General features: G+C 40.9%; 1 protein-coding gene across 6 annotated transcripts in view; it reads right to left on the minus strand.

The window, feature by feature from the left end:
* The window catches only part of VPS13D (vacuolar protein sorting 13 homolog D), a 92,970-nt gene that overhangs the window by 17,582 nt on the left and 47,878 nt on the right, over nt 1-27,510 (minus strand). For all 6 annotated transcript variants that reach the window (XM_032708832.1, XM_032708830.1, XM_032708829.1 and 3 more), the window contains 12 exons: nt 26,906-27,066; nt 26,488-26,596; nt 25,619-25,798; nt 25,250-25,366; nt 24,884-25,033; nt 24,584-24,733; nt 23,962-24,058; nt 22,216-22,364; nt 19,605-19,739; nt 19,098-19,265; nt 5,875-6,007; nt 3,946-4,141 (listed from right to left, as the gene is read on the minus strand). In XM_032708832.1, the coding sequence (XP_032564723.1) occupies nt 3,946-4,141; nt 5,875-6,007; nt 19,098-19,265; nt 19,605-19,739; nt 22,216-22,364; nt 23,962-24,058; nt 24,584-24,733; nt 24,884-25,033; nt 25,250-25,366; nt 25,619-25,798; nt 26,488-26,596; nt 26,906-27,066 (1,745 nt within the window). The remainder of the gene's footprint in view (nt 1-3,945; nt 4,142-5,874; nt 6,008-19,097; nt 19,266-19,604; nt 19,740-22,215; nt 22,365-23,961; nt 24,059-24,583; nt 24,734-24,883; nt 25,034-25,249; nt 25,367-25,618; nt 25,799-26,487; nt 26,597-26,905; nt 27,067-27,510) is intronic.

Below are 27,510 nucleotides of genomic sequence, written 5' to 3' on the forward strand. Positions count from 1 at the left end.
AGCTCTAGAGCAAGAAAAAGGGACAAACCTGCTCCAAGATTATAGGGAATACCTGCTATCCCACTGGGAAAAGGAAGAAAGGATATGAAGGAAATCACTGCTCAAGTAATTCACTGATTAGAGTGATAAATGTATTTTCTCTCTGGCTTCTAAGCAAATCTTAAGAAGGGCTTCCCAGGAGAATAATGTCTCCTTGATATATGGCCTTGAACTGTGGCCCATAAATGACTGATATTACTGTAAAGACTCTAAAAGTCAGATCTAGATCAAGTCCAAGGTCAGGACAGAATCTGGGACACATGCAGAGGTTCAAGCAATATTAACCAGTAAAACCTGAGAACCTTGAGAATATACTCTTGGCAGTTTATTTTACCTACTGCTCCATACAATTAGGTCCATATTTTCTACTTCTCACTGTCACTGATACTCTCAACCCCACTGCTTTTGACCTTACTGTACAAATCACAGCTAACAGAGACATGGATGCACAAAGGCAAAAAACATTAATTTAAAATCACCTGCTGTTGACTTTGTCTCCAACTCTGAAACCTCACTGCACATCTCCCAGTGGTGTGTTGGAAGGGGAGAGCAAAGGAACAACCAGCACAGGCTGTTGCTTTCCAGGGGAAGTACATTTAAAAGAACCAAATATTTACATAACACTTTTCTGTGACCATTAATGGCTTGCCAATCTCATGTTCTTTACTAGTACAGTCTAGCTCACAGACAGAATTCATTGGAATTGGGGGGGGTCATGGAGTTATCTCCTTACTTCTAATTTTCATGTTGTGACTCAGAAAAGAACACAAACCCTTGTAGCAACAGCCCAAGAATAATCTTAAACTCGCACTGACCTGGCAGAAGCCTGAGAGAAAGCCATAAAGGCAGTTTCCTGCACTACTTGTTAGATTAGACACACATCTAAATATAAATGTTCTTTACTTGTGCTGCACTAGGATGTAAAACACGTTTCCAGGCGAGAGCTCTCCAAGCATATCCAGAGACACAACAGCTTTCCTGTTTTGAACTGGTCTTTAAGACTTTTGGCAGTATATGACAAATATGGAAATAATCAGAACTCTTGTATGTGACACTGGAGTACTTGGAACACATAAAACCCACTCAAAAAAGGTATCAAGTCACAGGCATTAACTGTTTATAAATTAGATGTATGCTGCATTGTCAACAACTGTTTTATGCTCTCCTCTGCACTAAAGGTATTAAGGCAGATTTATTCATAAATAACAAGCATAATAAATGATATGATTAGATAATAAGTTAATAAGATTAGCCTTGAAACAGTCCAGCCTAAAGTCAGATTTAAAGAAATATCTTCAATCCTTTAAACCCATCACCCCTTAGGCTCTAAAGGCATTGTCTGTGCCTCAGCCATATTGGCTCCATGTTCCCAACACATGGCTTGTCTCAGTACAAATCCATACATTTGAGGCCAAAAAAGCCTCGTGTCCATGTAGCCTGATCACAGGAACACTAGCCACAGTGTCCTGTTCCATTCAGGAACTTTGCTGGAATTAGAGCACGTCTTTTAGGAAAGCCCACGACCTCAATTAAAATTCTTCATCCCACTCAAACCTCATCCAATGGTTCAAAGTCAGGCAGCTGAAATTCGGAGCTTTTTTAAAAATTCAGCCACGTAATTAGAGAATTGCAAGGGGCCTGTAATTTACAGTCACATATCCTGCCATTTAAATGCAACTGCAATTAAGTGGCTGACTCAGGTTTGCCCCAGCACCGGGAACGTGCACACACGGAGTCAGTCTCGGGGTCAGGTCAAACTGCTCCTGCCACGCTCAGGAACTCCCAGTGTTCCAAACTGCACTGCAGATCAGTCACTGTCACACACTCACATCCATCAGGGCTGGCTGCTTTTGTGTGCTGAGCTTGGAAGAGCCTCCCCAGCCCAGCAGGCTCCAGCAGAACACTCAAGTGGAGCCAGGAGCTTGGGTTTGGAACGTTGTTCTCCTCTCATTCCAAACCACACATACTTGAGCAGTTACAAATGCGGCGGGGGGATAGTGGTGCACAGCAGCCTGAAACAAGGACAAACCCTTTGTTGTGTGGGTTTGGTTTTTTTTTTTAAACCCCCAGAAGAACCATTTGGTTGCTTCATTATATAAGCACATCAAACCCCCACACCAAACAAAACACGAACGCCAAGTTGCTTATAGGTGGAGGTGGGTTTTCTGGGGTTTTTTTACCCCCCTCTCACATTATCTACATATTCTCAGGCACATTTGTTTATCCAAGAAAGGTTTTGATCAGATTTTTGTGGACTGGAGAACTGCAGTGATTGAGTAACCTTGGGAAAGGTTGGGGTTCTTTTTTTTTTCCATTCTTTCTCCTTTCCTCTTGTAGAAGGTTGTTGGGTCAGAAACTCTGCAGGGTGTGTGTAGACACCAAAATAATTTCTCAGTGACAACAGTATTTCAGAATCTAGTGGAACCAAAACATGGTTCAGCTCATCTGTCTTAATCTCTTCTCTTAATTGACAGTTAAGAAGTTACAGGGAAATATGTCCCACGGGAAACACAAGCCCAAGATCAGGCTGCCTGGAGGGCCTCTCACCCTCCCTCTCCCAGTTGTTGTCTAGTTTGGCAACTGTTATAACACCATCACTGTCTCACAGAAGTATGTCAAACCATGAATTTTAAGAATATGTGTGTCTTGAAACAAACTATAACAGACCCAGAGCTGGGTCAGAAATTCAGCTACAGCACAGCCAGGTGTGCTTCTCCCCACCTTGACATCAATCAATCTGTACAGTCACAAATTTAAGACATGTACAAGTGAAACACTAGATGTGTTTTCTCAGGGATGCACTTAGAGTTCTCATTTAATTCTGGGTATGTAAATGCACTTACCAAATTGCAATCCTTGGCCTCTCGGTTTTACGAATCAGGGTAAGTACCAAATATGTAAGACACACGTGTACACACTTCCATTTTCACAGCAAAGCACACCTCGGGTCATTCTTCAAGCTTCCTACACCTCACTCACACCTCATCAAGCTTATTGTTCCTTACTCAATCCCCAGTGTAGACCCTTCGGGGTTCCAAGAGTGGCATAATAAAACACAGGAAATGGAAAAGCCAAAAGCAGAATCCCCAACATTTTGCAAACATTTTTCACCAAGCTTTCTGACAATACAACTCCACTTAGGGTTTTCTTTCACTTCTCCAGCACAGAAATGTCATGTACACACAACAGAACTTATCACATCAAGTGAACTCTGGGCCACAAAGAGCACAAAGACTCTTCTCCCTTGGCCCTTCTCTGCCACACTCACAGTCAGTGCTAATCAACACTCTTTTACTTTGAGCAAAACCATCAGTATTTTGTAGAGTCTGTAACTGACCACAGGGAAGAAACCAAACCCTGATGTGCTGAGCCCTCACAGCCATGGGAGGATGGGGAAGCAAATAACCATGGGCACAAAAGGGCACCCAGCCACACCTCTTATAACTGAGAACTAGTGTACAAAATGAAAATGAGAAGATAATGACAATATGTTGATGCCTGAACTCTTCAAACCTTTGAAGAGCTGTTTTTCCACAGTTAAATGGAAGCTGGAGGTAGAGCAGGGAGAAGAACTCCTTCATTTCAACTCTCCATGAGGATTCTACAGTAGAAGTTTAATCTCATTACAGACAGCTATTCTAAAAATTTTGCTTGATCTAATGCTGCAGCTTAATAATTCCTATTTTATGCTGCAGCTCTTCTGTGCAAATTTCACCCTTGTTACAGTATCAGCAAATGCCATCTATTAAACAAAATCAAATGGAATGAAATGGGCCACAGCACTGATCAGGGCTCACAGTAAATCTGATTAAATTATTGTTGCTTTGCCTGAGGAAAGATAATCAGATCAGAGATTGCAGCAGGTTTCCCAGTATTACTGCTCAGGAATATGAAGTGGTTGCTGACCTGGGGCCGCTCAGGGTGGCCGTGTCCCTCACGGCCTGAGCCGTTTCCGAGGCGAAATCCAGCGCTCCGGCCACGGGTTTGGTCACGGTGCCCACCAGCCCCTTCCCAAGGCCAGATATGAAACCACTGACCCCTCCTTCTGTCTTCACACCTTCCACTGTGGAAGTTATGACACTTGTCAGTCCTCCAATGATACCTGGCAAAGACAAGAATAGCAAGTTAGGCCAGAATTATTGCCTCTAAAAAGTCCCATCTGATCCTGTCGCCTACATGATTTATTGTTATTTTATGTTTCAAACCAAATTACATTAACCAATAACTTTCCCTGCTGTATATGTAGCATACACACACATACCTACAGACCATAATATCCCTCAAAGATTTAATTCATTACTAAATATGTGTATTTTAAAATATTTTATACTGGTTTGTTTCCAGCTGCACTTACACACACAGTCTTCATCTATTGCACAGGTGAAGCAGTCACTTATAAGGTGACAAAAGCTGATACAATTTGAGACAGCAAATAGAAAAGTGCATTTCTCCATTGGAAGAAGTCAGTTATTTTAAACTGGCACTTTAAGTGACTTTGCTGTGATGATGCCAACAGCCATTTCTGTGCACGTTTCCCTTCCTAAGAACCTCAATGCTCTGAGAAGCCAAGAACCTGCTGAGGCTTCAAAAGACTTGGAACTTGTGTCTGAGAACACACTTCACAGATTTCACATCTCCCTTAATTAGAATATCAGTTTTTAGTGCCCTGGCTCAAGCCTCTCCTGTCCAGCTTTTGAGGTCTGTAAGTGGAGTACAGACCAGGCAGCACCTCAACGGCCAAACTCAAGAAGCCCAAACTATTTAAATCCCTCCTCTTGAGTAACTATAGTTTATGGTTAAATCCTGTCTGTTGAAATGTAGGAATTAGCAGTTCTTTTCTTTTTTAAAAAGCTGAATGGGAAGCATTTAAAAACGCCACAGAATGAGGACTAGAACAGTCACGCTAATTACTGGATAAAACAACACAGTGAAGTGCTTTTAGAATGGACTGTTCAGCAAAGACTGACATATTTTAGGCTTCCTCCACTTCTACCAATATAATTTATGTCAGACTGTACAGCACACAGGAGAGAAACCTCTCTTGATGCATTTCATACCTACAGTGTCTCTTTATGACCAAAGCAAAACGACTTCTCTCGGCACAGAAAAGATCCTGTTTTAGTGAAAGCCAGCTCAGCTTTGCACAGGCTGCAACAGTTACACTAAGAGAATAACATTTAAACAAACCGAGTCAAGATGATGCAAAATATAAATATTTGATTTAAACTTGGCTTGTATTGATTTAACCTTCTTCAACAGATAAATCATGAACTAAATTGATGTGAGATTCTGGCCAAATTAAGACTAGTCCGGTGCTTTTTACATAAAGTCATGTCTCTAGTTCTTAGTAGACTGAAAAAAACCACAAAATAACCCAACTGGTGAAATGTTACTTTAAACTGATGTACTGATTCCAAGGAAACTCAGGTTTCTGGAACTGAAAGCAAACATAAGAAAGCCACAATCCAGCCATACTCATTTTTAATTTTAATGTCTGGCCCTCAAAAAAACCCTTTTTTTGTGGGTGTTTTATACCTTTACAAAGAAATTGATGTTTTGGAGGAACGCTCTTTGAGATTTCCTTATAATCTGGAAAAAAGCTTCCACTTCCAGTTACACGTGAAAAGACCTGATTCTTAAATGGAGTTTCTGTCAACTTTAAAACCAAACAGTCCCCTCACCCCAACCTGCCCCCACTCAAATTCAAACATAAAACCTCTGACAGCTCCACTGCCCTGGCTTCAGATGAACCCCCAGCAGTAACAGCCACTGTTCTTTGCAATCCCATCATTACTTTTAAGAGAGAAATGAGTTAAAACTGCAGCTAAGGGTTACCATGTGCAAGTCCATGGATTCCAGCCACCAGGTGCTCCCCACTGGTTGCAGCGTGGTATCGGATGTATTCCCTCTCTGTCTGATGCCTGTTATCCATGGTCTTTCCCAAACCATCTGACAAGGTCCCAGCAAACTGCAAGATAATAATAATAATAACAACCTTGTCTGTTATTAAAAGAACAAAAGTGGTTGCTCTTACTGCAGAAAATTCCCAGATCCTGGTTGGGAAATACAGATTTATACAACTCATTTTGTTACACGTACAGAGTCTGTCCAGCTTCTTTTTGCCAGGAAGAAGCCTCAGAACTACATCAGCCTGTGCAACTGAAATCCTGAGGTGACAGTCACAAACCAAGGAGGTGCCCAAGTGCAGTGGTCAAGCCAAAACAAACCAAGCCCATGAAAGATGTACCAAAAGCAATGCCAGTGACCCAAGGGTAACCTTTCAAAACCTCACAGGAATGTTATGTAGATATAAAGCTTTTCTTCTGCAAAGATATGTGGAAAGCTTCGAGGCAAATACTCCTGTCATGAAACTGAAACATTTGAAGAGTTAATTAAATTCTTTTTAGCAACACAGGGTAGAAATGGCTGTGTTGGGGGAGGAGTGGAGAGCCAGGCCCTGCTCACTGCAGCACAGGGGGCAGCCCCTGACACACAGGGGGACCTGAGAAGCACCCACAGGTACCACACACTGCAAACCAAAAGCCCAGGGGGAACCCTCAGTGTGTGAGTGGAGCATTTTCACTCCTCACACTTCCCCTGAACAGCGTGGGGGAAGAACTGGGACATGCTCACAGATAAAAGAGAACAGCTATGTCCAAGCAGGGTTTGTTCTGGGAACTCTGACCATTGCTGTGTGAGAGCCAGTGAAAAAGCACCAAATAAAAATGATCTATTGTCATCTGCTGACCCTTAGTCTGACGTCATCAGACAGAAACCAGAAGCTTGGTGGAAGGAGGGAGGCAAGAAAAGGAGACAGAAAACCTGAAACCTTGCCTTGTATTCAGGATATTTTTATAGGAAAGGACTCCTAGCAGGCATTTGCCTGGAATAACCTCCAAAAACTAGCTGGGTTTTGATTATGTGTAGTTGGATACCTCCTGTACCACTCTCAACTACCACCAGCATTCTTATCTCCTTTCAATAAATGAACAACTTCATCCTCTCTGCCCTCCCCAAAGGAAAGATCATTTAAAGCTTTGTTTTGTCTTCCACTGGGGCTGGGGAACGTACCAGGTGCCACAGGAATGCCAGAGAGACTCAGGGTTGCAGTGGTGGTGAAGTCACTGCTGTCCTGCAGGATCAGCTCCTCCACAACAAGGACTTCACTGTCCCAGAGCTGTGTAAGGACCTGCCCTGGTTTCATGGACCATCTCCTCTGCACCCACATGAGTGAAGGGAAAACCCTCTGTGGTTCAGGTGTGCCCCAGAGCACAACAAACCCTGGTGTGCAACTCTGATACACTGAAGATTAAAACAGAACGAGACAAACAATCGTTGTGCCTGATGCCACGACGACCTTCCCCTCCTTTTCCTGTCATTTCTTCCAAGGCTGCATTTCTTTTTCACTAATGACACGACATCCCAGTTTGAAATACTCCTTCCCAGCTCAAAGACAAACCAGTCCAGTGGCTCCAATTATCTAAACACGTAGACTTTAACAACAGGGATGAAAATGAAATCCCATGACCTTTCTTGTGACTTGATCATATGGACACTAAACAGAACATGGTGATCAGAGACTGAATTACTTCTTGACCTCGTTTTGAACTTAATGTAGATTCTTTTTTTTAATTAGTCTAGAAATACAAACCAACCTGAAGCTATCTGTGAACTGTGTTTAAGGTTAGCTTTTTTTCCTGGATAAATACTTTGTTTAAGAGGATTAGAGTAGCTGCTATAAAAATTAAAAGGCTCAGTAGGCCTTCAAAATTCAAACCTTATTATGGAATATATCAAGGCTAGAAAATGATTTTTCCAGAACACATTTTAGAAGTTATATTAGTGCATGATTGGACAATCAGCCAGCAAGAATATACCAACTTATTAATACTGATCAGAATTGGTAGTCTTTCCTTACAGCCTTGCCCCCCCTGCACTGGCCAGCTTTACTAGCCCAGCTTTCCCAGAGAATATAATCCAGTCTTTCCTCAGATTTCCCTTCCTCTGTGAAGTAGAATCTGACACCTAATCATCAATAACAATTCTGTTTCCGTGTACAGAGAGAAGTTTAACATAATAGTGTATTATTCTTAGTAAGGAGGAAAAGGGAAAAAAATCCCATGCACATAGTTGAAAAGTCAAACTCTCCATTAGCTGTAAACCCAAAGTTAAACAGGAGCACTTTTGTTTGTGTTATTTAGAGAATACCACTGAATTACAGCTGTAAATACAACGATTTAAGGATTTTAATTTACCAAATGTACCATGAAGTGTTTCCATTTTGCCCTGACTCAGGTGACAAAATCTAAACTCAACACACATTAATTACAAAACATGAACTTCATGTTGAATTACTTCTTGACAGGGCTCCTCCTCCCCCCTCCCCGGGGCCTGTTTGTTTTCTGGCCTCATTTAACAAAGACTGAAGCCAAACTTTTGTTGCCATTTGTACCATTTGTACCCAAACCCAAGGGTTACTCAGTGAGCACAGGGAGTGGGGCCCTTCTGAACCCTTTCCTGCTCTGTGGTCCAGAGTTTGTCAATTAGAGGTGGAACACCAGGGAAGATAAAACAAGGACCAATTCACAGGCATTAGTGATGTTAAGGGCTGAGGGAAAGGGAGCAACACACCATTTCTGGGAGGTTTAGACTCTTGTTTGCAATAAAGACTCAGCCTGTGGTATCAGTGTTATCCTGATTCCTGATCTGAATCACACCTGTCATCCCATAATACCACTACAGGTGTGAAGTACAGGTATATAATACCCACCACCTGAATGAAATTTGCTGCTGGGTCACAACTTTTTCACTTTTTTTTGCCTTTTCTGTGCACCTCAGAAATACTGTCCCCGAAGTGGTTTCTGAAACCTATTTCAGTAAACAGGGTTGTATCTACCTATAAAATTAAGGAAAATTAAGGGTTCTAACACAACCCCCCAAACACCTGCACAACACCTCTGCCCACTCTGTGTAGATGATAATCACTGTATTAAGAAAAAGTTCCTCAGCAGTGGTGAGTTACTTCAGGATCAGAAACTTGAGTGAACACCAGAAATTTAGGCAGTTTAAGTCCAGCTTAAACGACTAAGGGAGATCTGAATACATTAAAGCACAAAAGCAGACTTGCCTTTTTCCCCAAAATGTCTTGCTTTTGGATGCCTCCTTTGGGAAGTGCAATATTAGACATTAAGGCTGAGATATTGAGACTGGTGGAAGGGCAGAGATGGTCCTTACTGAGCTGTTAACCCGGGTCACACAGAAAATAGTCTCCAGATAAACAAAGGTGACACCAAAAGTGTGACCCACCCTTGTCCTCCTCAGCTTTTGTTAATAAGGTGTGACCTGATAACTTCAAAGCCCCCTCAAGCCCATGTAAATGCCAACATAACTAAACACAACAGTCTGTGGAACAAACACGAAACTAATCAAGTGGCTTCTAAAAACCAGCCCCCCCCCCTCCTAATTTTCATAATGAGCTCTTTGTCTACTTGCCCATGAACAAAATAAATTAGTCACTTGGCCTTTTATCTCTGCATTTCCCCCATTTCAGACATCCTCTGCCTTGAAACAGAACTGCAGCACGGCACATCAGTCTCAGCTAAGTGCAGTTGCCCATTTCCAACCCAGAAGGCACCCAGGTGGCACTGAAGGAAGCCAGTCTGCACCAGGCACGTGGGAGAAATGGGGATTTCACTTGTCAACTTGGCATCTCCCAACAGAGCCAAGTAGGAGCCTTCTGACTGACACTACTGACTAAAAGTTCTGTCACTGTAGGTACTGAAAATATATTTCAACTTAGCATCAATATGCATTGTTTAATGCTTTGTTTTATCCATCATGCCTGGACAGAAGGAGAACCCCTCCAAAAAGCTCCAGTCAGCTGAGCATTCACCCACCTTCAGTCACAGATACCCTCTGTCTCCCCTGACCCTTTTTGTCCCCAAAGCAGATGGTACTGCCTGCATTTCTCCCCTACAGATCATTTCTTCCAGGTCTACTCTGTAAAGATACGTGGATCCCTGGTTTTCATCCCACACTGGGTCATGATGTGAACATACCAACTGGTCACATGCTGCAAGCAGAAAACATTCCCCACTCCACTTAAGCCTACATGGTGTAACACAAACTGATCCTCCAGAGGAGGGTGAAATATGACATTTTCCTCCAAATCCCAGGACGTTACTGTGCCCACTATCTTTGGAAAAGCATGTAAACCACTCTCAGCACTTCACAGTTATTGAAGATGTTATTACACTTCTGTGAGCCTGGGGCATGCTGGCCTCAGCCTCCTCTGCAGGCTGAAGTAAATCAATGATTCATCATTTCTTGTTTTACATTTACACAGTGTCACCCATCAATATGAACTATCCACTATGATCTGCAAAAGCAGAGGAAATAGTGTCTGCACAAAAAACTAATCTGCTCTTGTTTTGGGTTATTTGGTGTGTTTGTTTTTCTTTTTCAAGGTCCAGTAATTAAGGCAGTTTTGCCACAAAACCTTTAGCAGGGACTATGTATCCCTTGCTGTTTCAAGCAACAGAAGAAAAACAAAACCAGTGTTTGTGAACCAAAGCTGGTGCCAAACAATAAGGCTTATGGGGCACAAGAAGAATTCAAAGCAAATGAAAACTCGACTTTGGACTGCTTGTTCCCTCTAAGCCAGATGCATGAAGCACACAGCATGGAAATAAGGTCTAAGTAATCTTTTAAAGTCTTTTTAAGCTCTTGGCACTGCCTGGTTCTCTAAGGACATCCCAAAAGGATAAATACACAATTATGATTTGAGTCCAAACATTCCATTGTAATTCTAGCATCAGAGAATGGTACATTTACAAATATTATTGACTGAGCAAAGCAGAACATTCCAAGATGGAATGCTAAGGGAGAAAGTGATGAAATTAAATATAGATCAGTTACAACTTCTGTGCAAACCTCAAAATGAACTGCATTTAAATCAGAAATCACAGAGTTTATTCAGTTCTCATCTCTGCTTTGCAGAACTCATTTAGAAAGGAGTCCAATCTCTTGTGATCATGTGCCTTGTAGCAGTATCATTAAAAATCACCTTTGTTTCCTGCAACTCTACAACCTGTTCAAGGTATTTTAGAGGAAGCCAATTTTTACACTGACTTCTGACAGTAAATTACAACAGTTCAAAATGACGCACTTATTTGGCTCTATGGAAGCAAATCCCTTCCAGTGTATGTGTTCTAGGCTAAGGAAACATATATACATGCTGCTAGGATTTGTGGTTCAAAATAAAGCTGTAGAGCAGTCAGCCATCCTCAAATCTTGCTGCTATTCTTTGGAAAGTGCAAAAAGCAAAAAGCCCTGCAGTATTTGAGATATACACAAGGACTGGGGTGCAGTGGGACAGATAAAGTTGTCTAGTAAAATCTGCAGCCTAAGTTCTCCTGCTTTTACTGCACTGTCTCACTTCTGTGATTTATCATAAAAATAACTTATAGAGCAGCTTCTCTGCTCATCAACAGAGCATAGAAAAGAATCATAGAACGTGCTGAATTGGAAGGGACCCACCACATGCACTGTTATGGGATGGAAGCACTACATATTTCATTTTACAAACTGGACCCCAGTAAGCAGACAGACACCACAGCTTCCTCCTTCCCTATCTTTGTGGTCACTGGTGCATTATACTGGGAGTAAAAAGTGAAATGCTTTAAGTATTTGAAAAAATAGCAGGTGTTTATTTGTCGGGTTTCAGAGGCCTCCTGGTCTGAAGCTGTTCCACAAAATACTTTTTCCATGGCTTCAGTCAGTCTCTTACCCCAAATACTCTTGGGGTATTTTAGCAGGAAAGTTTGTGAATTCAGTTAAATTTACATGCTCTAGACTTTTATCCTTTCCTTTGCACATCAGCACATCCCCAGGTCAACTGTTTAATCCAGTCCTATCCAGAAAGGGCAGTTCAGGCTGAGCCCCAAACACATTTCTAACCAAGCCAAACTGTGCAGAGGGAAATGTGTCCTGGCACTATGAATAGGACCGACACACTCTTAATTTAGAAAATACTAAATCAGCAAAAAGCGATAATCAGCTTCTCATTTTCAGAGCAACATAAACTTTGACCCTCTCCAAATTACCGACAACCACGAGGAGCCGCCGGCTTTTCCCACTGAACAAACATGTTCCTTGAGATTCCCTGCAGCATTCCCCACCCCTATTTATGTCACACGCCCAAAGTAAAGGGGCTTTAATTAGCTCACATCCCATCGTTAACCGGGCTTCCTAATGCATCCTGACAAGGGCGTGCTGGCGGTAATGGGAAGCCCCCTGATGGGAGGCTGTGAGGAGCCTGATTAGCCGGGTATCCCAGGGGAGCCCCGCTGTTCCCAGCCCGGGGCTGCCTGATGAGTTGGGTCGCTTCCCTGCGGGACCTCCTGGGAAGCCGCAGCAGCAGGTGCCCGCTGGCAATAGTTTTGTGTTACAGGGCTGACTGAGTGATCCCTGCAGGAACCGCCGGCTGTTTTCACAGACACAGAAGGCAGTCAAAAGTCCACAGCATGAACTTGGAATGACCCCAATTGCAGAGTCACTGGCGGGTTCATCTGGAGGACAACTGCGCTTTATTAAACAACTAATACCCTTAACAGATAATTCCCCTCCCCCCCAGCCTCAACTCTTACCGAGCTTTAAGGTCTTCCTGTTTGTTTATTTTTTGGGGGATGGAATTATTTGCCCTCCTTCGCCCCCCTCCTTAAAACCCCTCCACGTACTGAAAACCTGAGAAAGAGCCCAAAGAGCTCCAGTGCCCCGAGTTAATACATAACAACAGTGTACTCAGAAGGGGCACGGGAGGTTTGGGTTTTAACATCATCTTCCCCAGCTCTGCTGATTGGGATTTCCACGGGCATTTCCATCAGCACCAACCCCAGCAGTCGGTCTCTCTCCAGACACTTTCTTTTTCTGCCACGGTCACCTGTGACCACACTTGGGATCTGAAAGAACCTCCCACTTAAAAATCAACAGGCTTTCCACGTTCCTCTTGACTTTTGAAGGACACCTGATGCAAGAATGTGAACTGGACCTGCCATCACGTGTATGTGTAAATGTTGAACAGCTTGGGAGGGCTGATGGGTTTGGATCTGCTGACCTGATCTCTTGGTACAGCTTGGCCATCACCCATGGACACAGAAACACTATTTTCCCTTCTCAGGGATACACAACCAAGGAATTTCAAGTTGAAGGCTGTATTATTTATCATTTTCCACACAGCTTTATAACTTTATAACTTTAAATACACAGTAGGGAGGTGCAGTCAGCCTTTTGTCAAGACTGAACTCATTAATTTCAAACCCACACCCCATTTTTTCTCCTTCAGATGCTAATGGTGATATATGGGACAGATGTGCCTGTCTTCATGACATGCTAACTCAAAAACTGATGGTTAAGATCAAATTTCATTTCATCTCTGTGATAAATGCTTATTTCCAGTGTCACAGTTTGATTTGGCAGCACTTTGCATACCTCATTTTAAATGCTCCTTTTCTCCCTTAATTCTCCAATGAGTCAGCAAAACAGGAACATTGTATTTTATTTAGCAAGAAATTCAGCTAGTAAAACCCTTCAAAATGAAGTCTAGAGCAGGTGAAAAACTTCAAGCTCTCTAATCCCCCCTTTTTTTTATTTGCAAATGGTCACCTGTACATTCCTCTATCCAGCTGAGCATCCCCCTGTCTGCAGTTGCTGCATCACTGAATAATCCTTGTTATCAACTGAGTAATTTCTCCTGGAAAAAGCTCATTCAAAGCTGCACCAATGTGTCAGTTGGATTCTGAATGGGCCCATTTAGGACATCAAGTCCAGACCAAACCAGTTCTTCTCACAGGAAACATCAGCATTTCTGTCTGATCTACCCATGCCCATGTCTCCACTGGAGTCAAAGCATGTTCACAAACACTTTGTGCAAGAAGTTTTGTAGAAGAAAGGGTGAATTTAACCCAAACTGTGAAGAAAACTTTCAACCTGGATGCTGGCCACACACATTTTATCCCATGGTACAAATTAAAAACAGGAAGAACAAAATAATACTTCAAACTTCTTAAGGATGATCCTTTATCCCAAAACCTTTTTCAAAGATACTGATTGCAGATACCAGATGTTCTGTACATTAAAACTGACACTTTCCATGGCTTTTGATTGTCACTAATTGGCCATAAAACTTGGTGTCTTTTCAAACTGGCAGGAAATGGGGAAATGGCCTCATGTATAATATTCCTCCAAGTACTTAACATTTCTGCCTGGGAATTTCAGTTTCTTTCCATCTCATGATCTGCACATTTTGATACAGATTCTCACTGCTCAGCACTCAAACCTGCACATGAACTGCTCATCTGTGAATGAAATGCAAGTTAAGATGAGGTGCTGTGCCACCTGGACAAGCTGCAGGAGCCCCTGTGCTACAGTGGGGAAGACACAAGGAGAAAATTCTTAAGATTATACTGAAGAACACACAGAAATACCTACATTTGACCCAAACTGAATAAATCGCTTCTAGGAATAGAAAAGCCATGGCAGCTGCTGCTAAATCCCATGACTTCAATACCTCAACTACCCTTGTAAAGGATGACTGTCAGCTTTCCCGAGGAAAAAACCCAAAATTCTAATCTGTACAGTTGCCCAGAAAGATGACAGGTATTCCAGCCTTCCTCACTTTCATCCAGCATGAGACTGCCAGTGATCACACATATTCTGCTGTCAACATTGGAACAGAAGAGCAGAGAATCAAAGGAAAATTGTGAAAATACAGAATGGCAGCAAACTCAGAACCCGAATGTCACCATGATCTTTCTGCATTATCAGTTGACTGTGTTGTTTAATACTCTCCTGAGGAAAACACCACCATTTATTTCTTTCTCAGGTTCCCTGTCACTAAGATATGATTTGATTTTAAGCTACTCCCATGGCATTTTGAGCTAATATTGCTAGAGCTGAACCCCAGTGACTCCAAAGATGGGAGAATGCCAGTTGTTCTTGCTTCTGACTGGTATCAAACAGGAGTGGTTGGTTACATAAACTAAGGACATTTAAACAAAAGGGAACCATTAGAAACATTTCCATCTGTTTCTGGGTAGAACCTGCACAAACTGCACCTCCATTCTGTGCTCTGCTACAGCCACTTCTCATCTTATTTACTGCCAGCTTTGTTAAAGTTAACATTCATGCAAGTCAAACACTTGTTCATGATTTGTTTTTAAATAACCCTTTTATTACTTCCTCTTCATTTTCCATTCAGTTATCTTTATTTTCCTGTCACTGCCAACCACTTGAGGTTCTGCTTTGATTTATCTTACAATGAGGGTTAAAACTCTTATTTCCCTTTGTGTTGCTTTTATGCTCCTGTTCTACAGCTGACTCCACGTCAAAACCCTCACCTGGAGCAATATTTGCATCCTTACTTGTCTTTTCTTACCTGGTTGCAACACCTCACCTCTTTCCCTATCCCTGTTAAACACTGACACACCTCTGCCATTACTCTGAAATGAATTAAAATAAACGTAGGGAATGAAAGTCCAGGGCAGAAGTTCATTTGTGCCTCTTTCTCAGCCATAAAAGAAAACAAACAATGCAATTTGTTGCAACTCTTCTCTAGGTAAGTTTTGGCATCTCAGGTGCCTGCTCCCAAGCCTCAGGAAGCCTTCCAGAATCCTGCACACTTCCCAAAAACCTAACAAGGAAGCTGTGGCTGATGGCTTACCTTTCCTTAAGAAGCCTAATTAAACTTCTCACTGGAAACTTCAAAGTTCAGTATGAAAATTAAGCTCTTTCAAGAAGTTCATTGAGTTCTTTTTCTCAGGAGGAAGGGAGGGACACAACAATTATTTCCATCATATATATATATATATATATATATATATATATTCAGAAATAAAGCCTAACCTCAGAGTCATAACAGCCACTTTACTATGTGCTCATAATTCATAAAAGATAACAGAATTCCTTGGAGGGGTGGAAAGAAATCAGGCAAATTAAATACAGTATTGACAAGCTGATGAATCTTTCCAGGAATTTCACTGTGTCACCATAACACCTATTTGCCACTGAGAGATACAACCACACTACATTTTCCATTTGGAGAACAGAGTTTTGTTCAGATGCTAATTCAGTGTTCAGTATTCATTTCTAACTGAAACACCTCTGAAACAGGAATAATTCAGGATTTAGTTCTATCCTGCCTAACAGGAGAAATAAAAAAAAAAGTGTGGATGCCAAGAATGTGAGACATTTCTACGCATATGGCAACTATAGAAGGCTCCATTCAGAGGGAATGAAATTCCCTCAGGTGTCTATATTTAGGATCAAAGAACTTTTTAAAATACAGAACTCGGAGTCTCCAAGGGATAAAAACTACAAAACTGTCTGTAGTGAACTTTATTTAACCTAAGGTTTTGTGCCAATTTAAATACACTGCAGCTCTCCACTTGAAAGAAGGCATTACCCACTGCGTGCTCTGAAATGCATGGAAAAGCCATTACAGGGATAATCAGCACAACTATAAAATAGAAAAGCAATAAAATGACAAAACCAGATACAACTCCAATACTTACTTCTTGCTGCAGTCGAGCAGTGTTACTTTTAAAGCAATGATTACAGTATTACTCTCTGTTTATCTATCTACTCACACTGTAATACCTAACTCATCTTAAAATCCAGGATAGGTTTTTATTTGAGACACTTCATAAGTCAGGTACTCTAACAACCAAAATGGGGATTTTTCCCAGCCCTCAGCTCCTTGGCAGAACAGGCTCCTCTGGTTTTGGCTGCTTTAGTTACCAGCTCCACAGAGTAAACTGCAAAGACGAGGCCCCTTCTGTGGCACCTCTGAATCAGGTGAAAATTTATGCAGTAAAAATATACTTGAAAATACCTTCCCTACAGAGAGCACCCAGAGCAAGATGAAAATGAGCTTTTGTTTCAGTCCTGTTTCTCTTGGGCAATTCAAATTATTTTTTCTCTCCATGTTATTTTCCTTACCAATACTTCACATATCTTAGACACACTCATAAGGCATATACAAGTAGAACAGAAAGGATAAAAGTTCTAAAAACTATACCTGAAATGCCAATTTTTTATCACTTGGACATTCCTGGCTTAGTTTTCTAGCAGATTTTTAAAAGCAGTGCAACACATTAGGAAGAATTCATCCTGACTATTTGAGCCTTTTTACCACTGTCTTCTATGTAGCAGAATTAAGATCCAACCTTTGGAAGGAGGAGTAATCAAGGAGCTCCATAAAGTACTATTAAGCCTTCCTAAAGGATATAATTCTCTCCTTGTTCTGAAAGGACAAATATATAAACCACTAAAAAAGGTTTTAAAAGAGCACTGTGTGAGACTTGCATCACAGAGACATTTTGGATGTACCAAGGAGAAGGAAAAAAAATACCTGGGAAGGCAGATAAACAGTACATGGGGTGACTTTCAAAGGTATAAATGGGAAGCAGGCACTCAGCTCCTGTTGAATTTTGAAAGGAGTTCAGCATCCAACTGCCCTTCTGCCTTTGAAAATCTTCCTTCACAAACCCCTTGGTTACAAATGACTCTGAAGTTCAAAGAATGACCTTGCCCTTGTGGGAAACAGAGGAAGGCTCGTGCCTTTTAAAGGAAGATTTATAGGACTGTTGCTGCAGATGTGACTGAGATGAGGAAACAACACTTTATAGAAAGGAAACTCTAAAGAAACACACTCTATTGGGTGGAGTGGATGGGTCACCAGAGACTACAACCACGAGGAGAAAGGATGGACAAAAGCAGATGGAAACAGCTGCCTTCCAGGAGCTTCTACCACACTGCCTGGACAAGCTTGTATCTGCAGTGCTGTTCATTACAGAATTACCAAGTAGGGGATTAAGACAGGAATATCAACATGGTGTTTTGTCTGAATTTCTTAAATTCTCCAAAATTGGCTAATGAGAATTAGACAAGGTGCATGTCGTCTTTGCTCTTGGTTCAGCTCCCTGGGTTAGTTCCAGGTGATGGGCTGGGTTTAGTAATACTAGTCTTGAGCTGTCTGTAATTATCCAGACTCTACATTTCACATCTTCTGAGTTACTCTTTCCCCACTAAGAAGAGGAAAAAAATAGCTTTCCTTCTATACAAATAAGGTTGTGAAAGGACAAACCATTACAATGCACATTGTACAAACTTATCAGGTTGGAAAATGAAAATAACAGAAAGTAAAGTATTTTTCCCAAACCAAATTTTAACAACACATCCTTATGGAAAGAAAGCTTTGCTCCAGTTCTGCCCACGAAGTAGTTCATGCTGACACACCATATATGTAATAAAAACATTTCAAGGACATATGTTTGCTCAGTATCAAGGACAGAACTGACCATGATCCAAAATGCTCCTATTTCTCATTGCTGCCTCAGATCTTCCCTCTCTCAGGCACTAAAGAGAGTTATTTCCACTGATATAATTGAATTCTCCCAGTTGTTATCAGGAAGGACAAAAGAATGTTCACCATGCAGAGACTTTGGAATTAAACTAAAGATAAATTCAGAGCAATCTAGGAATTCCTTAGTTTGTTGCTATGTGGCATAAAAGACCCCAAACCTCAAGTGTCAGCATAATAACTGCTATTCACATCAGTTTAAGCACTTCCCAAAAATAAGAGCTAGCAACTCCTGATACACTAAATAATCCCTTAATACTCCACCTTTCTCTAATGCTCTCTTCTCTATGTGGATTATATACATAATATAATACAACTTTGTTCATTTGCACTTGGGAGATGAGGCCACACTTGAGCAACTTTTTAGTTCTCACTCTGTTAACTCCTGCATTCAATCTGCAAAGTATGTGTATAAATAGCAATAATAAGGCCTTGAGAGTGGGTCACTGACTCCTGTCTCTGGCATCTCTCAGATGTGTATAAAAAGCATTTAAGAAAAGAAAATCTACACTTCAAACGCTATTTTTACAAAACAAACAGGACATAAGGCAATTGAAACATGGTCAGTGATTCTATTTGACTTCTTGCCTGACTATTTTTTGCTCATTGCTGTAGCCAGCTTTAATATCACAATTATTACCTTTGCAGCAGAGTTGGATACTCCGTGTGTGACGTTCCTGATGAGCCCACCCACGTTGCCATATTTTATAAGGCCAGTAACACCTTCTGAAAAATCATTCAACAGACCCATGGGGTTGCCAAGGAAATCCACAGAACCCAGGATCCTTGCTGCCTGACTGAGCAGCTCCTGTAAAAATCAAGAGGGAGAATGAAATATCACTTATGAATCACATTAACACCAGCAAGGTTGATTAAAAGATAAAATATCCCACCCACAACAGAAGCATAAAACAACCCAGGTAGTTTTACTGGAGAAGTGGACACACAAATACCAGTAAGATCAACCCTAGTTTGATCTTAAAATGTAGTATATTCTTAGAAACATGTGATACTACTACTCCATATGCCAAAGGAGCAACACAGCACTAACATTTAATAGTCAGGGAAGAGCTCCCACACCCTCAGGGGAGAACTCCCAGATCAAGAGAAGTTCAGCCTGTGCTGCAATACAGTCCATGCCATTTACCTCCTGGAAGTGTTTCAGAATGTCATTAATGATGAACTCCTGAGTTTCATAGGGATGGACCCTGGTGAAGGGATCCAGATTAATCACAGCATCCTCGAACCGGATCAGGGGGAATCCCAACGTGCTTTTCAATGCCTGAGTGAAAAGACATTGCCATTTTCAGTTTGCTCTGTACTTATTCACAGCACCCAAATGAATTTATCTTTGAATGGGTAACAAATCAATATTCTCTCAGGCTGCTGGAGTAGTTTACCACTTGGATATAGAGAGCAATCACCCACAAACCTTTTACTTGTAAGCAATGATCAGTTATTACAACTGTGTTCCTCCAGTAACTCCATGGTCACTAAACTTCCCAATGCAATGTTTCCTACACTTGACAGGAATATTTCAGAACAAAATGTGTCCAATATTCCACATATAGCACTTTGCTATAACTGCTTTAATGGTCAATTAAACCAAACCCTAAATGAATTTCCTTAACAAAACTGGAAATTTTCCACCCTGCTGAAGTTCTATGAAGGGATTAAGTGTCAGGATGAGCTGGAATAACATACATAATTTCCTGTAAGCCTGAGGCTCATTTCTTAACATTATATGGTATACTGAAACTCTTTAAACTAGCTTTTTCCATTATTTTTCAAGGAAGAAAACCAAGACTGTAATTAGCTCATAGGCCATCTGTACATAAAAAACCACATTTAAGGTGGACAAGCTACACATCTATATATACACACACACAAACAAAATAATTTCAATAAAAAAACTAACAGGAAAATTAATCTTTTAAGACAAAGAGATCCCCCCTGTTTCAGGTCTTAATAATGCATCTGCACAGTTACCAACATCAGACAATCTGAGGAAGACAAGAAGCCTGACACTTGTGTTATATCTTTACACATTAATCACCAAAGCCTTGCTGGTGTAAGTAACACGATTTTTGTGCCATCTGCAGGCAATTAAGGCAAGTTACAGGTCTGACTTAAGTTTGCAAGTAAGAAAGAAGCTATTTATTTTTTCAGTAAATGGATGACTAACCAGAGTAGTCCTCATTATTCACTTGGGTAGGAAGTAATTTCCTGTTTAACTATCAAATATTATATAAGGCAACTTTGTTAATACTGGTACCTAATAAAAATAATCTGTCTACACCAAATTACCAGCCAGCCATGTCCAAGCCAGGAACATTAGAGGTAGTTAGAAAAACTTCCACAAAGGCTCTACTGTGATTATTCTCTGCCTCCTGCCCTGAACTCTCCTGTGCTACAGAACTGAATGGAACTCTGTCTGTGAAAGTCAATATACAGAACTCAGGCAGGGACTGTTATCATTAGGGGGGGAAAATGTACAGGCCAGGCTTTCCCTTGGGAACGTTGCTGAGGGCTGCCAAGATGTATCCAGCTGGAATCCTATTCCAAGGGTGGTAGGAAATCCAACAGTGCACAGTGCCTGGGTTCTTAAAGGCACTCACCATTAACTCTCTGTGCATTTGAGCTAATCAGTGATAGGTGGTTTTGTGTTGAAGTGCAAACACACATTCAGGACACTGCTGCTGTTGTGGAGTGTGAGGAACACCCCAGCTAAGGAACACCCCAGCTAAGGAACACCCCAGCTAAGGAACACCCCAGCTAAGGAACACCCCAGCTAAGGAACACCCCAGCTAAGGAACACCCCAGCTAAGGAACACCCCAGCTGGCTACTGAACTGTCCTCTGCAGGAGGATTTGGTAAAAGCAATACAAAAATGCAGGACTGATGATCTTCAGGGTCATCTCGGTAAGATACTCATTCATTACACAAAACTGAACTTCTTTAAAAGCCTGCACATCCTGATGTTCTTAACATCAAAGACAAAAAGGTCTGGTTCAGTGTCTCAGTTTTGGTTTTTGAATAGGCAGCAGTTCAGTAGGGATGGTTTTTTGTGGTTTGGTTGGTTGGTTTTGTTTCAACTCTTCCACACTGGAGTAAAGTAGTTGTATTAGCTCAGAGGGAACAGAAATATTTTTGATTGAAATATTAAATTTATTATTATTATTGAAATGGCAACCGACCATTGCCACTTTATTATGGCCAGGTTTGGGAACACTGGATGAGATTTATCTTCTTGCTATAATCTGGACTCTCTGGTTCACTGAACAACTATGCCAGATTTATTACCACATGAAAAGGACCAGATTTTCCACCTAAGTCCACACTCAATCTGAATTTACTTTAATATTGAGCCAAATTGCATGGGGCTCATGCAAATTCTCCAATTTCAATGAAACATTTTTTTTGATGAAAACACTCGGAGTTGTCCTGTATTTCTGAGCAACTTCTTATTTTATGATAGTTATTCCCTTTAAGCTCTTTACACTTCCATTACCGTAACTAAGATCCTTTGTAAAGCAGTGAGTCATTGTCTGTGCTTCAACTGAAATTAGAAAAATGAAAGAGCATGACAGAAGAGACTGGAAATTATGCAAATTAAATAACAGAACTTACTGGCACTTCTACTATTTGTAACTTCCATAATGGAAGAGTAAATGGAAATTAATACTATTAAGTTAAAGTTTCTGTTCCCATCTCCTCCTCTTTCCTCAGAAGCCCACTCTGGGAATGCACTGGGGTACCTTGAGATCCAAAGGGAGCTTGTTGGAAGTGAAGACACTCAGTTTGATTTGAGGCACACTGATTTTGAGGTTTTCAAAGTAGTATCGTTTTTGTGCTCCCCCTTGTTCAACCACCTTCTCATGGAGGTTTTCATCGTACTTCTCAACTTCTGCATCCAGACAAAACACAGGAATCAGAAGAGATTAAAGATAAATAAATATGGGGTTAGGAATGCACACTCTGTGGAGAGTTAACAGTCCTCTCTACAAATAAGAAGTATGTGTGACTGCTGGTGGAGCCAGCAGAATTACTCATGCCTTGTGACACCAAGTTGACCTCTGAGGCTCAAGAATTTTTTTGTCAGATCTCTCTGCATCTCTAAAACCTGTTATTTGAGCTTTTAATCTCACTTCTAATTTATCTTAATCAGCATAGAGAAACAAGGAGATAACACATAACTATGCAATGTTTCCTACTGGGCAGTCTTGCTCTGACAGTCTGTTTTCCTCTCTGCTTTCTCTGTTATTCCTTATGCACTGAACTAGGAATATAATGCACAAAGCAAGTTTTCAATTATCCCTGCAGAATGGATGACATTCAGTAAATCAATTTACACAGAGAGTGAGTCAAATGTTATTGACATTAACAGGTTTGTGTTATTAGTAAGGGCATCCTGGTGGTGTGAGAAGGCAGGGGAAAGATGAAAGATGACCAAGCCTAATGAACTCGGGTTGAACAATTAAACACATTAACTATAAATGATAAAATAATTTTTGTCTGGATCTTGGATGACATCAGCACCATTAGTAGATAAACTACAAATAATGTACAGTAAGTAAGGAAACAAAACAATAGCAGAAGCATCAGGGTAAAGCAAAACAAAGGACAGAGTAGTAAAAAGCATAAGAGCAAAACTCAACATTTTTTCATCTTCCTCATCACTAGAGATCTAACTCTGTAAATCCTCTGTGAAATGTAAGGCTGTTATTCTTTCAGAGACAATTCAGAAGATACTGTGGATTAGCAGGACAGAACTCTGGAGCATCATTTGTAGGCTTGGCCCCATTTGGAAATCATGCCAAAACCAGTTCTTTTGCTGTGACAGTGATTATGTAACAGCACACAGGCTACTGCATCATACAAGTGACTTTTTCAATTGCCACTCCAAAACAAACATTTCAGAACGTTTCCAAAGTACAGATAAACCCTAAAATAGGAGGATTAGAGTAGCATCTGTGAGATTAGAAGGTTGAAGAGGTCTGTCTTGCCTCAATGAATGAAAGAAAACTCACATTGCAATTACAGTCAAGGGTATGCATGCCACAACTAAAAGGTCAGACAGACAAAATCTTCCTCCAGTGAAGCAAGAGGAGTTGCTCAAGGAACAAATTAACAGGGATCCTACTTCTAGCCTTGGGTTAAATAAACAAACCAAACAAATTACTAAACAAAGTGGCTTGCTAAATTAATAATACAATTTCTTTTATCCCAGTTTAGATGAATCCAGATCCAGGAACTGAAGCTGAACATGGAACTCCTTGCAGAGAAGTTCAGCCCAGCCACAGTGTACTGGGCCTGTTACCTGAGCACTGTAATGACTCCAACACACAAGAACAGCTTCCCAGGGGCCACTGAGGCATTTCCAGCCTTCTCTTCAACACTGGGAGATTCCAGCAGCCAAAAGCTTTCTGGTGTTTTGAACTTTATGGAAAGACCATAACACTTGTGTGCACTGTAAAACTGCTCCTTGTAATTCAATCCCATACCTGACTCAGACTGGTCGTAGCCAAAGAAACTCAAGAGCTTCAGAAGCAGTTTCTCCTCAATTTGAACTGTGAACTTTCGGGCAGTGATCATCAGATGCTACAGAGATAAACAAGTCTCAGTTTACAGCATTAACACCAGAAATATAATCCATATAAGCTATTAAAAAGGACAACGTGCTCTAGTTCAACAGAATATTTTCACTCGAATGGATTCGTAGCAAAATTCCCACCTTCAAAATGTCTTTGGTAGCTCTCCTCTCTTCAAATTACCTACAACTAGTGATGTTACCTACTTGTTACAACAAGTTACCTACAACTATTTCAATTCTCTAGAAGGTCTTGTGCTTGATTACCTAATCCTAACACTTCAAAATCTCCTGCTTCACTGTTTTCCAGCCCTGAAATCAGCTGTTTTGTTTGTTATATTTTTAAACTTATTTATTATCATTGTTCATCACTGTACTGTAGCTTTAAACACCGTGGACATGGTGTCCTTTAAGCTTCAGTATTAATTCAACCAAGTGCATTTCACGAATCATTGAATTAAGTGAAACTTAGGAAGAGGAAAGGTCATTTAAGCAAAGCAATACCTGCCTGGCACAAACAAAACATTGTGTTTTACCTTGTATATATCAGTCAGGGCATTTTTACTGGGGAATTTCATGGCATTGACTTGCACAGCAGGCCCAGTCTCCAGGGGCTCGTTCTCACTCATCTTGGGCGTCAGAAAGAGCATAAAAGGCCGTGTGGTGCCAATAAGCTGGTTGTCCACCTACACAGTGGACAAGACAGAAAAAAGAATGATATTTAGGAACAGAAATCTCAGAAACAGTTTTAAATATCTTTCAAACCCATTGTGACAACAAAAACTGAAGAAGACCCGTGAATAAATAAATAAATAAATAAATTTGTTTCAAAATACCTGTATGTCGTGCACGCTGAGCTCTAGCACCTGACTTGTCGAGAGCTGTGTGTAGTGGACATTAATTCTTGTGAGGCTTACAAACACCAGCTCTTCAGGGACTTTGTTGACTAAAGACAATCCTATTCCACCTTCCAGTTTCACAAGAACCTGAGGAAAAAAAACCAACAAACAACTACCACTAGGAAACCAACACTGAGAAACACGTGGTACCAAATACACACTTCTGCAAAGAAGTTATTTTTTCAGACTCATCTCCAGAGAGACTGACCATCACAGGGAGAAGTTAATGACCAACCACCCCCTCCCTACAATCTGGAAAGGAAAATTATAAATAAGAGACAGGTACTGGTTATAAAATCTTACTTCCAACTCCTGCTCTGTGTCTGGGCTTTTCAGCTTGCGCAGATCTTGCTCCGTAACTGGAAGTTCATCTCCTTCACTGAACAAACGATCGTTTCTACGCTGGTTAAAATCAGTTATCTGAAAACAAATCAATTACCAAATTATCACTTTCCTATCTGTAAATAACAGCTACATTGTCCTACCTTATAAAATTATCTTTTTTTAAAAAAAGAGGTACGATGAAAGCTATTTTTGGTTTATGATATTCCCTCCCCCTTCATGTCATTATAAAGGCAGCTTTTCGTAAGGATTTAAAGATGTAATAAAGAAAAAAGTATTGTAGGTACAAGCAAATAACAGAACTTCATTCTAGTTAATGAATGAAGTCACCTGGAGAACTCTTGTTGGCCCATCTGGGATGACTCTCACAGCCAGGACTCCTGAGCCAGGCCTCATCTTCTGGTTTATGAACTGCTGTTCAGGTGGAACTGGCCCCAAAAGTTCAAGGGAGGTATCAGGACCTAGAACAACTTCAGCTCCATCATGAAGACCCAGCATTCCTCCCTTTGCCTGGAGAAGGAAAAAAGAGTAAGGAAAATAACTTAGATAATTGATAAGTAAAAACTTCAGATAACTATTTACATACATTAATTTAAAAGTGTATTTTACTTTGCTCTCTTCACTCTTCAGAACTTAAAGAAGAGCAGTCCAGCAGCATTTCACTTACTATTATTAAAGCTTCTGGTAACTCATGTTTAATCAGTTTGGCAGCTAAAAGAAGCAGCCAAGATTGATAATTAAGTATGCCCACTTAATTTAAAACTGAAGCTATCACATCATCAATGGACATGGGAAAGTCCTTCCTGAAAAGTTTTCCAAAATGACAGGAAGCTTTTTAAAAGATGAACTCTGGATCTGCAGGTGAGTAAATCCTTATTGGGTGAACACCTAAAAACAGCAACACAGGGCTTTTTTGGTTGCTTCAAGTAGTAACTTACTGAGCTGCAGTAATTTGATCACAAAATGATCAATGCAACATCATGGCATTAAGTCAGTTATTTTTCTAATTATCAGTGCAAGATGTTTAATTATTTGAAACTAATAAGAATATTCAAATATGAATTTAAAACACGAGCTGTTTACACAAGTCTGCTCTTCTCTGTATCCTGAACTCTGGCCTCGAAGCTTTTAGTTCACTTAAATACTAAACCCAAATGACTGTCATTTATGTCAGCAACAAACAAAAGATCAGTACTGACCTGGACAACAAGCCCATGAATCCCACAGGTCAGCTTCCCATCCCGAAAGCTCCATGTCTGGGTCGTGCTGCGCCGGCGGTCGGGCCTCCTCAGCATCAGGGGCTCGTACCTGCAGGGAAGCACCAGAGCTCAGGAGGGTTTACTCTGCAGATGCATTAATGGTGAACATTTATTTTGCTCCAGCTCACTTTCCTAGTCTCTGAAGTGCTCTTTTAACCTGCTAAAAATGCATTAGCCACCTTTTGAAAAGTATTTCCAAGTCACGCAGGTTGATCGCGAGGTTTGTTTACAAACCCGGGTAAAATCCAGCTCTTCCACATGCCTTCAGAACAATTTCTTTCCTTATTCAGAGAATATCATATGAACTGTGTTTAGCTAGAACCTCCAGCAGTTTCCTGAGGAGCTGGATGTGCAGTACCTGTTGTCTGTGACAGCTGCCAGGCCGGCGATATCCAAAATCATACTGGAGTCCTCGGAGCGAGGGGAGGGTTTATGGGGGTTGTGAGGAACTGAAGAACCTTCATGGCAAAGCATTCCTGTCTCTGTCATTCTCCAAAGCTGGGAGCGCTTTCCTGGCTCCTGTTGCATAAAAACTCAACGTTTAAACACAGTACAGAGCAAGTGGTTTTGTTCTGTTTCACTATCAGAGGCTTTGAATTATAATTCTTGGAGTGACTTGTATATATTTAACTTCAGAGGCCTGAATTGGAATTAGGAATTAGTTTGGATAAAGACTTCTAATGGAACTCTGATATTCAATGAATATGCATCACACACTAGCAGTTACATGCAGAGCTGCATTTACAAGGTGTTTTTTAATCTCAACAATATTTAAACACAGTTTCTATTTTTTAAGAGGTCCAGAAATAGAAGACTTAGCTTACCATGAAACCTTGTAACTTCATTAGAATATCCAACATTCAATTACCACACTCTGTTGTCTTGGAGGCATTTACAACATTCCTTACTACTTTTATTCCAATTTCCTTTTCTGCCATCTTTATCCCCATAAAAGTCTTATAC

This window comes from Chiroxiphia lanceolata, chromosome 22 (genome assembly GCF_009829145.1).
Source record: "Chiroxiphia lanceolata isolate bChiLan1 chromosome 22, bChiLan1.pri, whole genome shotgun sequence".
Lineage (NCBI taxonomy): Eukaryota > Metazoa > Chordata > Aves > Passeriformes > Pipridae > Chiroxiphia > Chiroxiphia lanceolata.